Below are 13,112 nucleotides of genomic sequence, written 5' to 3'. Positions count from 1 at the left end.
TCTCCCATTCACAGTCATTCCCCCCCATCACACACGCATCCCGCCCCCGGCCTCCCCTCCCCTCCCCTCCTCTTTTTCCGCTGCGTGTCACTGTGAGACTGTGCGTGTGTCCCTGTGGCTGTGTTGGTGTGCGTGCGTGTGTGCCTGCCTGCAGCCCTGTGTGTGTGTGTGTGTGTGTGTGTGTGTATGAGAGAGAGAGAGAGAGAGAGGGATGGAGAGATGGTGGGCTCCCAGCCCCCCCCCCAACTGTGTCTATCTGGGTGTCCCTGTTTGACGGCGTCTGTCACTGTGTGTGACTTGGGGCGATAGCGAGGCTGTCTAGGGACTCGTGTGTGTTTGTGTGTGTTTGGGGGGGGGGGTCTGTCCCAGGGACTGCGGCTATGTTTCCCAACACCCACCCTCCTTTGCCAGGCCTGTCCTCTCCCCGACAGCTCCCCCCCCTTCACCAGTGACTCCGTGTGTCTCCATCCCCATGCGCCCCTCTCCCTGCCCCCTGAGGGTCTATGCCTGTGTGGGGCACGTGTGCTGAGACACGGCTGAGCTTCTGCACCGGGAGCTGCATCTGCCTGTGTGTGCCGCTTCTCAGCATGGGAGGGGGCTGGCTTCCCCGCGTGGGGGCCTGTGTGCAGGCCCTGGAGAGGCCGGTGGAGATGGGTACGCGGGGAGGGGCTGAGTACCAGAGGGGGGCGCTATGTACAGCAGCAGGCTCTGGGCTGTGGGATGCTGGGTGTGTGAGAGGGACCTTCAGGGTGGGGGTGGAGGGAGTCGATGCTGCTGCAGTCTCTGTGTGTGGGATCTGGTGAACAAGAGCTGGCCGCTGAGCTCCAGAGGCCGCTCAGGGTCGCCGAGGGATGGCTTGGGGGAGAGCATTGTGCGCGCTCCTGCAGGGCAGGTAGTCAGCAGTACGGAGCATGAATGGGGTGCTGCGTGGGTAGCGAACACTAGGGCAGGGGTGGGGTTAGAGGGTCTGGGTAGGAGGGTGACAGGATGAGAATGGAACGGCGGCGGGGGGACACTGAAGTGGGGGGAAATGGGGAACACCAGAGCATAGAGCGGGTGTAGAGTGTGCGGAGAAATGGGGTAAGGAGGCAATGCAGGAAATGTGAAGAGAATTTGGGGGTGGGGATTTAGGCAGTTTAGGGAGAGCACAGACAGAGGATGCAGGGAATGTAAATGAAATGCAGCTGCAAGTAAAAGGAGGCGGAAGGAAGGGTGTGTGATGAAGTGAATTGAGGATGTAAAAGTAGGAGGAGGCTTCCACGGATGAGAATGGAAGCGGGGGGACTGGGGAGTATGGAGGAAACCTAGGATGCTGTAGGGGACACAGTGGAGGTTCTGCACAGAGGCTCGAGAGGATGTGGGAGGGAGGAGGGCAAAGGAGGGGGAGAGGTGGCCTGAGAGGAGGTGGCCTGGCCCAGGAGGTCACAGAAATCAATGGAAGACACTTTGGGAAAGAGGATGTGGGGTGTGTGAGGGCAATATGGGAGGTGGAGGGAGGGCCCCGTGGGGTGCGATGAGGGCTTGCGGAAGTGAGGGCTGATGGGGGGTGGGTTAGGGTCCTGTGGAGCTTTCAGCTGATTTGGAGGAGGGGGGGTTGGGGTGCAGAGGGAGGGGGGGGCATACAGAGGAGGGGGGGAGAAGGAGTACAGAGTTGCACGATGCTGTGAGGACAAGAGGGCCATTAGGCAGCTCAAGAAGAATGTGGTGGATGAGAGAGACACCACACAGAGCTGGGATTTGTGTGAGAAATTCGTGGGAAGGAGAGAGGCATATGCCCAGGATGGGGAGACTTGAGAGGGAGGGACAGAGGGGGTGCTTCGATGGTCAGGGGGTGTTTGGATATTATCGGGGTATATGGGTTGCCTGCGGGGAATTAAAATCTTGGCTTTGACATTTTTCTGGCGGTGTGAACTTGAGCAAGTTATTTCTCGGTGCCTCAGTTTCCTCATCTATAAAACGCGAATGATAACAGTCAACCCCTCCCAGGGGTGTTGTAAGGACTGAGTGAATAAATAAATGTAAAGTGCTTGGAACGCCATCTGGCATTCAGCAGTGGTTCAATAGATGTTACTCCTTGTTGTGTCACTGGCATAGCCTGGGATAAATTTCAGGCACTGGAGGGGCACGTGCATGGTGAATTTGGGACAGATGTCTTTGTGCTGGGGTATTTGGGTGCAGTGGAGTGGAGCGTATTACTACTGAGTGACCCAGGTATTTTCTGGGGAATTGTTGAAGACTTTTGTTCGCTGTGTGAGCTCAGGCAAGTTGCTTAACCTTTCTGTGCTTCCGTTTCCTCACTTGTAAAGTGGAAATGGTACACACAGCTACCTAGAGGCTGACTGTGGGAGACAATTAAGTCATTTACCCATGAGGGGTTTCAAATACTGCCTCGCACATAGCAAGTGCTTCTTCTTGGCATCTAAAGGATATGGGAGTTTTGTTGAATTGTATCGGGGGATGGGATGTTTGGGGAAGGCTTGTGTATGAAGTGTGAGGAGAATGTGTGGGTGAGAGATTCCAGGGGCAGGGGAAAATTGGGGGAAAAGCACGGGTTTGTGGCATGCATGAAGGCGAGTGAAACTGCTGTAAATGAGGACTAAAGGGGATCTGAAGAGCATTACTGGCCACTGGGGGGGCCCTGGAGATCTGGAAGGGCTATGGGGGTAGCAAGGATACGAGGGCTCAAAGGAGCATGTCAGGTTACGCCGTGGGCACCGAGGTGGGGACAAGGATGCCACAGAGTTCATGGTCAGGAGTAGGTAGCTCTGACTTCTCAACCAATTCCTGTCAGCCCTGTCCACTCGCTCTTGGAGGCTTCTTTGCCTCTTTCCTCCCCTCCCCTCCCCCGTCCCTTTCAACCCCTTCCCTCCTTCTCTTCCAACATCCCCTCTACCCAGCTACAAAGGTGGCCGGTCCCTGGGTTGAATATAAGGTCAGAAAGACATAGCGGGTATGGTGTAGACGCGTTTACTGGACCATCGTGAACCTTGAGCAAGGGCAGTTGTGGGCTGTGTCTACATGTGCATGCCTGCTGTTGGACCCACCAGGTTATAATAAGGAGGGTGGGAGCAGGGATGTGCAGAACACCGTCCCTACGGTACCGACGTATGGATTTGACAGTGGATGTCATGGGGGGTCGTGGGAGTATCCGGCGTGCTTGTGTGTGTGGAGGGAGGGTGGCACCGAAATACAGTAGGAGCACCTTAAGTTTTATTGGCGTGTGCTGGTTTATGTTCAGGGGGCGTGTTATGGGAATACACCGAGATCAAAGTGAAGGGGAGTTATTATTGGAGCATACTGGGATGTGTCGGGGTGTTACTGAAATATACTGGAGTATTCGTGGAGGGCTGTTTTGCCAGATCTCTGGGGGTAGGTAATTGGAGTGCACAGGGAGCGTGCTTGGCTGTTATTGGAGTGTGTTAGGGCCCATGGATATTACTGGGGTACGATGAGGGGGTCTGTGTGTGTGCTGGGCCGGGTTTCTGACCTGACTGCAAGATGCAGCAAGGCACGTGTTCTGGTGGCTCTGGGGTGGGGGTGATTGTGGGTATTCTGAGGCGCCTGGAGCCAGGGCGTCTGGGTATTCCTGCTGTATACTGGGGTGCCTGGAATGGAATGGATGTGTAATCCTGATGTACGCAGTGGTGACGTCTAGGGTTTGGGGCTGTTATCTGAGTGAGCCCCGGGCGGCTGTTGAGATACACGGAATAGGTTTGAGTTTAACTGAACTTTGCTGGGTATGTGAGCCTTGCCTAAATGTGCTGGTGGGCTTTGGTGGCCTTACTGGGGACCATCCACATATTCACACGCAGTTTACATTTTGCTAGAATCTACCGACTGCATGAAAGAGGTACATTTGAGATACACCGGGAAATAGATGTCAGCGCTGTCCGCTAGAATTTTCTGCGGCGATGGAGATGTTCTGTATCCGTGCTGTCCAGCGTGGTAGCCACTCGCCGCATGTGGCTGCCAGGCACTTGGAAACGTGGCTAGTGAGACTGAGGAACTGAATTCTTCAATTTAATTTTAATGAATTTGCATATAAATAGACACAGGCAGCTAGCGGGCACCATATTGGACGATGCTAAATAAGCAATGTTACAATATGTGTGGGGACCTGGGGAGTTGTTACTGTAGCATATATATGGTCAAGGAGCTGGGAGAGGTGTTATCCAAGTACACGTGTCCTCTAGACCAAAAGACTTGACCGAAGACAGCGAATGAATTCTATTGCGCATGTGCTACGGTACCCAGCCCTGTGCCGAATACTATGTATACTATATATAGGGAACTTCCACAGCGACCCCATCAGGTGAAGCCTGTTATTGCCCCGCATTATAGATGAGGAAACTGAGGCCCCAAAGGTTAAAGGCGTGGGCTGAAGGTCACAGACAGAAAGTGGACAGCAGGGACTCCAGCCAGGCTGTCTGTTGATCCGGCAGTTTAGCTCCCCATTCCTCACACTGTGCTTTGCTGAATGGATGGGTGGATGGATGCACCGATGGATGAATGAGGAAAGACTGAGTGGGAGAGCGAGCGCTCTGGGCTCTGAGGGGGAGGCTTGTCAGGGCTGCTGCGAGCATACACACGTGGAGTGGGTGAGGAAGCTCCTCGGAGCGGGGATGACTGGTTCTGGAGCTTGGGCTCAGGTCACCAGGTGGCTGGTGGGGCACGGGCTCTGGGTCTCATGATCCCTTTTCCACCCGCCCCACCCCTGCCCCTCCCCCACCCTCCCCGCCAGTGATTACATCATCAAGGAGAAGACAGTTCTGCTGCAGAAGAAGGACAGTGAGGGGTTTGGGTTCGTGCTCCGGGGGGCCAAGGGTGAGTGGCGGCCGGGGAGGGGACGGGGGAAGGGCTCTCTGACCCAGGGGGGAAGACAGGGAAAGGGACCCCAGCCTGCCCACCACCCCACCCCAGGGTGCTGGTCCCACAGCTACGGTGAGGCCTCCGTGACTTGGGTCTGAGCCCCATCCCCTGCTCGGCCTCTCCACCCCCTCCCCTCCGACCCCGCCGGCTCCTCCCCATCTGCAGCGCAGACCCCCATCGAGGAGTTCACCCCCACCCCGGCCTTCCCGGCGCTGCAGTATTTGGAGTCGGTGGACGAGGGCGGCGTGGCGTGGCGAGCGGGACTGCGAATGGGAGACTTCCTCATTGAGGTGAGTCCCGGCCCCCAACCCCAAAGGCCTCTCCAAAGACCCTACCCTGGCCCGCCTTCCACAGACACCGCGCTCTCCTCTGGGCCCCTAGCAACAAATCCTCAGACCCCTCGTGATGTATGCCAGGATGCGGCTGCCCAAATCCAGATTCTCCTTTGGCACCAAAGCTTCCCAAACCCCCCCCCCCCCCCCCCCCCCCGGCCCCGCAGCCAGCCTCTGCTTCTTCAGTGACTCCATCTGAAAGCCTTTTTGAAGTATCTCAGATGACAGAGCTGTTCCCCGCCCCCCCCCCCAGGCACGCGCTTGCACACATATACACACACACACACACACACAGTGCTGGAGGGCAAGGAGGGAGAGAGAGGCAAATAGGGTGGGCCCAGCCCCTTCCCCAACCCTGAGGCCAGGAGAGTTACAGGAACAGAGTGTTGGGGGCTTGCGAGGCAGAGGAGAGTCAAGGGGAGAGAAAGGTGACCGACAGTGCCACATACGGGGCAAGGCAGGAGGAGGCCACTTCGATGGGGACCCTGAAGTGGAAAGCATCCCTCCCCTCACCTATTGGGTGTGCTCTGGGGGGGTGTCTGTGCCACAGGTGAACGGGCAGAATGTGGTGAAGGTCGGCCACCGACAGGTGGTGAACATGATCCGCCAAGGGGGCAACACGCTGATGGTCAAGGTGGTGATGGTCACCCGGCACCCGGACATGGATGAGGCTGTTCATAAGAAAGGTGCTTCTCCCCCCACTTGTGTGGCCAGGCCCGGGTCCCCCACTGCTACTAGACTACAATCCTCAGGGAGCCCTAATGGCCCAATGGTCCCCACCCTCCCCCAGGGCTGCTGGTTCAGGACCCTCTGGAGAGGAACTGAGTGAGGGCTCAACATGCCGATGCGGATGGCATCTCTTCTCCGAGCTCTGGGAGCGCCGCGGGGGTGAACGGGGTGGGGGGTGGGGGGAAGGTCACGGGCTTTCCTTCCAGGGTACTGATGCCTGACCCCGCTCGTTTTTCCAGCACCGCCGCAGGCTAAGCGGCTCCCGCCTCCAACCATCTCCCTGCGTTCCAAGTCTATGACCTCAGAGCTGGAGGAGATGGGTGAGCTTGCGGGGCTGCTGGGGCCCAGGTGCTGCGGACGGAAAGGGGCAGAGGGAGGCTGGACCGTCCCTTGAGTTTGTTAGTGTTGTTAGTGACCAGGGGTCCTCGTCCTGGTCCTGTCCCCCCGTCCATGGGTCAGACTCTCTCTGGCCTGCGTGTGCGTCGCTGGGAAAGGGCGTCTGAGAGCCGACTGTCCTTCGTCCTCTTACATCTGTTTCTGTGTCGGGGTCTCTCTCTGCGTCCGTACGTTCCTCTCTGCGGGTCCCTGTTTCCTTTCTAGCCCCTCTCGCTCTGTTCCACCTGAACCCCACCGCCATTCTCCATCTCTCCCTCCACCAGCTCCCCTCACTCCCACTAGCAGAAAGGAAGGCGAGCCCCTCCCTCCAGGCGGGGCTGTTTCCCCTGCCGGGGGCGGATCAGGCAGCTAGCTGACCGCTCTCACCCCAGGGCCCTGAGGGAGGCGGGCGTTCCAGAAAGGGGGCCCCTCGCCTCCCCCTGAAGTCCTAACTCTTCGCTCCTCTACTGCCTCTCCCCCGGGCTAGTCTCGCCCTGGAAGAAGAAGAGTGGTGAGTGGGCACAGGACTGGCGGGAGGGCCCCCGACCCTATCCCGCCGGCGGACTTGCCCCTCCCCCATCCCGGCCCCTCACTGCCCCACTCGCGCTTGCGCACGCCTGCTGGCCACGCCCGCTGGCCACGCCCGCTGGCCGAGCCCGCTCCGCCCCGCCCTCCCGGGGCGTCCCTGGGCTTCATCCGCATCCTTTGCCCACAGAGTACGAGCAGCAAGCTGCGCCGGTGCCCAGCATGGAGAAAAAGCGGACCGTGTATCAGATGGCTCTCAGTAAGATGGCCCTGCTCCCTGGGCTGCCCAGGGCCCCGACCCCACACCGCCTGGGGTGCCGCATCCGCTCCATCCCTCTCCAGGCCCGCGCCCCCTTCAGCCACCCCCGCACTGATCACCTTCACGCCTCAACTTGGCCCCAGCCATCATGAGTCTGAGTTCCCACCCCTGTTTTGAGCCTCTCCGCACTACCTTCTGCCTCCCTTCCACCCTCCCTCTCACGATGGCTGTCCTACTCACCGCCCTCACCCCTTCCCATCGCTGGGTCCTGCCTGCCGGGCTGGAGACTGTGTCTCCAAGCAGGGCCGTCGGGCCACCGGGAGGGAGACAAGGGTGCCCTTTGCTGGTTCACACAAGACACTGAATGGGCTCCCGGCAGCTCTGTCTCTGCGCCAGGCCAAAGCAAGCTTCATTTCTCTGGCTCTCCGCCCCTCTTCCGCCTCCCCCTAGACAAACTGGATGAAATTCTGGCGGCAGCTCAGCAGACCATCAGTGCAAGTGAGAGTCCTGGGCCTGGTGGCCTCGCATCCCTGGGCAAACACCGACCCAAAGGCTTCTTTGCCACTGAGGTAGGCAGCCTGGTCTGGGGAACTGGGCCCTTGGGGGGAAGGAAGCTTGAAGGATGCACAGGGCAACTTGGAGCCTTTACCTCTCTCCTTGCAAATCCTTCCTGACTCCCCCGTGTTAAATGCCCGTCCTACGGGGCACCGCGCTTCCTGGGGTTCCCTCCTTTCTCCCCACTCTGGGCGTCCCCTTTCCTCTCGGCCCATCCTCTTCCTCCTTGTTGTCCCCCCAGATCCCATCTCTCTCACTTCCCTCCACTCTCCATCCTCTCTTGCCCAGCTCTTTCTGTTCATCTCCATCCCACCTCAGGGGTCTCAGGGAAGGTAAAACGGTGTCATGGGTGGCGCTCCCTGGCCCAGGCACAGCACATAATAATAGGTGCTCAACAAGTGGTAGTTATTAAAATATTAATTATCATCTCTGTCTGCGCTCTGCCTGCTAACCTATAGTGGGTGTTGATCACATTTCTGACACTACGATTTTACGTGGCTTATCTCATTCATTCCTTGGAATCATCCTGGGAGGTACACTCGGTTGTGATACAGAAGGGAAACTGAGGCTCAGAGAGGGAGCCGGGACTTCAACCCCAGGCAGTCAGGCAGCTGGATCCGTGATCCAGCCACGGCCCTGGCTCTTCGGGTGGGGACCTGCTGGTCTCTTCCTGGCTGCGCTCCTCACTGGACTGGGCCCCTTCATGGGGACACATCCCCCACCAGCACTGCCAGTGCTTTCCCCCCTCCCCCCTCCAGAGGCCACACGGGGCCCTACCTCTGTCTCAGCACTTCCTTCTTCTCTGCCCAGGCCCTGCCCTCTGACCCCACCTTCTGACTCCCTCTTTTTACAGGCCACACCCACCACTGGTGACCAAGGGACCACTGACTCTAAAACTGGGTGCTTTGACTTTTGCGGGACCGTGGACCCCTTTGGCAGGCTGGCATAGTCCTCATAATAACGCTTATAAATGCATAAAATAAAACATAATTCGTAAGGGTCAAGAACAGTACATAACCACGGGGAGTGACAGTGGAAGGGTGTAGCCTCACGAGCGCCGTGCAAGCCCGAGCCCAGAGTTCAGCTCTCGTGAGTGGATGAAGTTAGCTTACAAGTCCCTTGAACCAAAAATAAAATTTTAAAAAATACATAAGATAACAGAAGAAGCCAGTTACGCCGAAATACAGTTATCGAAATATTTTTTGAAAGCAAAATTTGCGATATAGTAATGTCGGTGCCTTTTCTTCACCGTGGTAGCCAGAAGGATCTGGTGCTGGATGTTGACTACTCTAATTTCGAAGTCCTAAGAAGCACAAACACTCTTTAGAGAAATCTGCAGCCTCTGCAATGAAGGACACAGAAATACCTGTGGTTTCTGTCGGGGATACAGTCACAGGTTTTGCTTAGACTGACGTGGGCTGTTGCCCACAGCCTTAATTGAGAAAATGTTGTGTTTTAGTTGGAGAATAATGAAAATAAAGATGTAGGGTTTTTCTCCCCATCCAAGTAAGCGTGCAGGGCCCCCCTGAAATCTATCCATAGCCCTCTTAAGGGCTCAACCACCTATTCTAGAAGGCCTAGTACTTTTTTTAAATTTTTATTTATTTATTTATTTATTGGCTGCGTTGGGTCTTTGTTGCTGCACGCAGGCTTTCTTTGGTTCCGTCGAGCGGGGGCTACTCTGCGGTGCGCGGGCTTCTCGTTGCGGTGGCTTCTCTTGTTGTGGAGCACGGGCTCTAGGCATGCAGGCTTCAGTAGTTGTGGCTCGCGGGCTCAGTAGCTGTGGCTTGCGGGCTCTAGAGCGCAGACTCAGTAGTTGTGGCGCACAGGCTTAGTTGCTCCGCGGCATGTGGGATCTTCTCGGACCAGGGCTCGAACCCGCGTCCCCTGCACTGGCAGGCGGATTCTTAACCACTGCGCCACCAGGGAAGCCCCCTAGTACTTTTACAAGAGCCAAAAATGCAGGTGGCAAATTTTGTATCGAGACTCCTAGAATTTCTCCCAGATTTAGAGGCAGAGGGTGCTTGGCCACTTCTCAGGGCTCGGCAGAGGGCCCTGCATGCAGGAGCCATCACTTCACACCCATCCTTGGCTTTGTGAGGAATTTGAAATCTCTGGGCCTATTAGGGTCATCTTCCATGCCCACCTCCCCCCAGGGTCGGTGTAAGGATTAAAAGTCCATAGGTAAGGGGGAGGGATAAATTCAGAGTTTGGGATTAACAGATACACACTACTGTATATAAAATAGATAAACAACAAGGACCTACTGTATAGCACAGGGAACTATATTCAATATCTTGTAATGACCTGTGATATAAAAGAACCAGAAAAACTGAATAACTGAATCACTTTGCTGTACACCTTAAACTAACGCAACATTGTAAATCAACTATACTCCGATATATATATATATATATATATATATATAAAAAGTCCTGTCCCAAAAAAAAAAAAGCACATGGGCAGTAGAGCTAGGCAAACCTGCCTCCAAAGCCTGACCACCTCTAACTTACTATGTCGCTCGGCCCACGCTTTTAATTTTTCTGTGCCTCAGTTTCCTGTTCCGTAACATAGGGGTAAAGCCAATCTTGCTGGTTCTTAGGAGGACTGAATGAGATCAGCTTCTAGCACAGAGGCTCTCAAGGAATGGTGAGCCTCCCCATGCCATAAAATAACAAACTGGAGACCCTACTGTGACCCCCGCATGCGCCCCAGAGACCCCACAACAACATTCCAGGCTCGGTACGGAGTCTCTAGTAACAGATTAAGGCCAGTCCTGTTTTCATTTATTCAACAAATGCATGGAGTACCCACCAAGTGCCAGGTTGCCAGGGTGCCAGCCCCTCCCTGCATGAACCTCCATTACAGGACAGACAAGATCCTGGCTCCAAAGACACCCCCAGGTGGGCCCAGACACTGGCCAGTAGTATAACCAGCTGCCAGCCTGCCCCCATCTCCTAGAAATGAAACACCTGAGGTCTTCATGGGTCCTCCCTTTCCTCTGGATCCTGGAGGCCAGTGGTCATCTCCCCTTTTCTTGTCCCTCCTGGGGTCTGTCCCTGGGCCTCCCCCAAGCCCTCCCTCTCATGTTGAGGGCTCTCTCTGCCCCCATCTCTGCCCTCACCTCCCACCAGCCACCCTGATCTCTCTCAACCCCTGAGTCAACACAGGGACCCCTCTGTGACCTTCCTGCATCTCCGTGCCTCTCTCAGTGGGTGGTCTTCTCATCTGGGTCTCCATCTCCCATCTGTTTCGGCTTCTCTCGCCTCTTCACTCTCCCACTTGGACTCCGCTGCACCTAAACCAGGGGGGCAAGCGGGCAGTGTGGAAGCCCAGTGTGGCCCCCCAGCCTCCTTTTAACGGACCTGCACCACAGTGGACAGGGCAAAAGATTGTGCAAGATGCCACTGTTTAAAAACTTAGGGATGGAGAGATTTCAACCCTCCCTGAAAAACACACCTCTGCGTAAAACCTAAGGGGGGTTGGGAGGACCCACTGCACCAACAGTGAGGGTGCAGACCCCAGGCAGATCCGCTGTAGGTCAAGGCCCCTCTTGGGCTCTGTCTCCTCCTAGGGCTCTGCAGTTCACCTGTCTGTCTTCCCCTCTGCGTGGCTTTGCTTTTCTTGGCTACTGTCTGTTACCTGGTGACTGACCGCCCTGGCGGGGGGGGGTCCCCTGATCCCCACCTCCCACATCTTGGTCTGGGTGGTCTGGGCTCTGGTTTCAGCCATTCTCTGGACTCAGTTTCTCCCTGTGGTTATTTTTACCATATCATCTTGGTTGCATCCTCTGCCTCTTCCCCTCCCGGGACATGTCTCTTTCCCTCCTAGGGTAGCTCTGGCCCTCTCCATGGCAGAATCTCTCAGGACTGCCTTTTTCTCCCTGCCTTGCTGGGTCCCTCTTTCTCCCCATGGCTGTCTCATGTCCCCTCCTGTCTCTCCCCTACACCTCTGGAGCCCCATCTCTGCCTCTGTCTCCCCACCTCTGTCTTTGTCTTGCTCTGTCTCTCCATGTGTCTCCCCCTCCAATCTCTTCCCCCTCACCCCTTTCAGGGGCTGGCTCCCTAACGCGAATTTCCCAGCCCATCTTCAGCCTCTAGCCTGTGCACAGCACCAGGGCACACTCTGCCATGGAGGCACCAGACCCACAGCGACCCACGAGGTGGCACAGGAAGAGGGCGGGACCTCTGGTCAACTCGCTGGGGAGGAGTCTGCCCGGCAGTCGGTGACGTCACACGCACCTGGCAGACTCTGATTGGCTGCCCCCTCTGCGCGGGAGAGACCGCTCCCCGTTTGTTGAGGGAGGTCAGCCTGTCTCACCTTGAGTCCGTCCACCCCTTAGGCAGTCACTCCTAGCCTCCTCAGACGCCATTATGGCTCCTCTGTCAGTCAGACATCTCCTCTGTCACTATGATCCCTCTTGTGCCAAGCTAACCCATTATTTGATCCCTCTTTTCCACTTAGAAGGTCTTCTGCCAGTGTGCCAATATGACGCCTCTCCCTTGAGTCTGGACCCTCTTCAGCTAGGGGAACCCTTCCTCTATCACTCTAACCCTTCCCCTGTTATTCTGTCCCCTCCCCATCACTCTGACCCTTCCCCTGTCACTGTGATCCTTCCCCATCACTCTCTCAAAGGAACAGGACTAGGGTTACGTCATCAGGGTGCTCCCCCCATTTTGTCAAGGTGTCCTTCATTCTACAAATATTTATTGAGCAACTACTATGTGCTGGGCCTGCTGCTCGGCCCTGGGAGTATAGGAGGGAACCAGCCAAACAAAGTTACCTCCCTTAGAGAATTGACACTGGCGGGGGAGTGGGGGTATTTTGCGGAATTGGGTTCTGCTGTATATAAGAGAAACCCCCAGATAACAGTGGCTTGAACAAACAAATGCTTATATCTCTGTCGTCTTGAACAAGTCTGGAGTAGGGAGTCTGAGGCAGGTGTGCCAGCCTCCATGGTCTTGAAGACCTAGAATTCTTCTCACCCTAGCCACAAAGTCACCTCATAGTCCAAGAGGCTGCTGGAGCTCCAACTATTGCACCAGCATTCCAGGTAACAGGAACAAGGAAGAGTGAAAAGGCAGAAGTGCAAAGGAGGGCACATTGTTGCTTCTTGGGTTACCTCTGATGAGACTTCCCAGAAGTAACACACAACACTTCTACTTATGCATCTGGGCCGGCTTTAGTCCTGTGACCACACCTAGCCACAAGGGAGGCTGGGAAATAGGTGCCAAATAAGATTGGGGTTTTCTTACCAAAGAAGAAGAGTAGAATGGGTATTGGGTAGGCTACATGCCCAGGGAGACAGACAATAAACAAGTAAGCACATAATTATAATAACGCTGACCTAGGATAGGTGGAGGAAATTTTGATGCAGAGGAATAGAAGGAAGGCTTTCCAGGGAGGAGACATCTGAAACTACCAGATCCCACCCAGTGTCACCCTGCTGTCTGATGTCATCTCCCACC

General features: G+C 55.9%; 1 protein-coding gene across 1 annotated transcript in view; it reads left to right on the top strand.

Annotated features, from left to right (window-relative positions):
• SHANK1 (SH3 and multiple ankyrin repeat domains 1) overlaps window positions 1–13,112 on the top strand; it is a 42,980-nt gene that overhangs the window by 19,703 nt on the left and 10,165 nt on the right. The window contains exons 15-21 of the mRNA XM_029239140.1: window positions 4,742–4,824; window positions 5,035–5,159; window positions 5,752–5,887; window positions 6,170–6,250; window positions 6,793–6,816; window positions 7,021–7,089; window positions 7,540–7,658. Of these exons, the coding sequence (XP_029094973.1) occupies window positions 4,742–4,824; window positions 5,035–5,159; window positions 5,752–5,887; window positions 6,170–6,250; window positions 6,793–6,816; window positions 7,021–7,089; window positions 7,540–7,658 (637 nt within the window). The remainder of the gene's footprint in view (window positions 1–4,741; window positions 4,825–5,034; window positions 5,160–5,751; window positions 5,888–6,169; window positions 6,251–6,792; window positions 6,817–7,020; window positions 7,090–7,539; window positions 7,659–13,112) is intronic.

The sequence above is a fragment of the Monodon monoceros genome, unplaced genomic scaffold (assembly GCF_005190385.1).
Source record: "Monodon monoceros isolate NGI ecotype Baffin Bay Population unplaced genomic scaffold, NGI_Narwhal_1 Super_Scaffold_10, whole genome shotgun sequence".
NCBI classification, from domain to species: Eukaryota; Metazoa; Chordata; class Mammalia; order Artiodactyla; family Monodontidae; genus Monodon; species Monodon monoceros.
The sequence above is the reverse complement of the archived record's forward strand: the minus strand, read 5'-3'. Positions and strand labels throughout refer to the sequence as shown.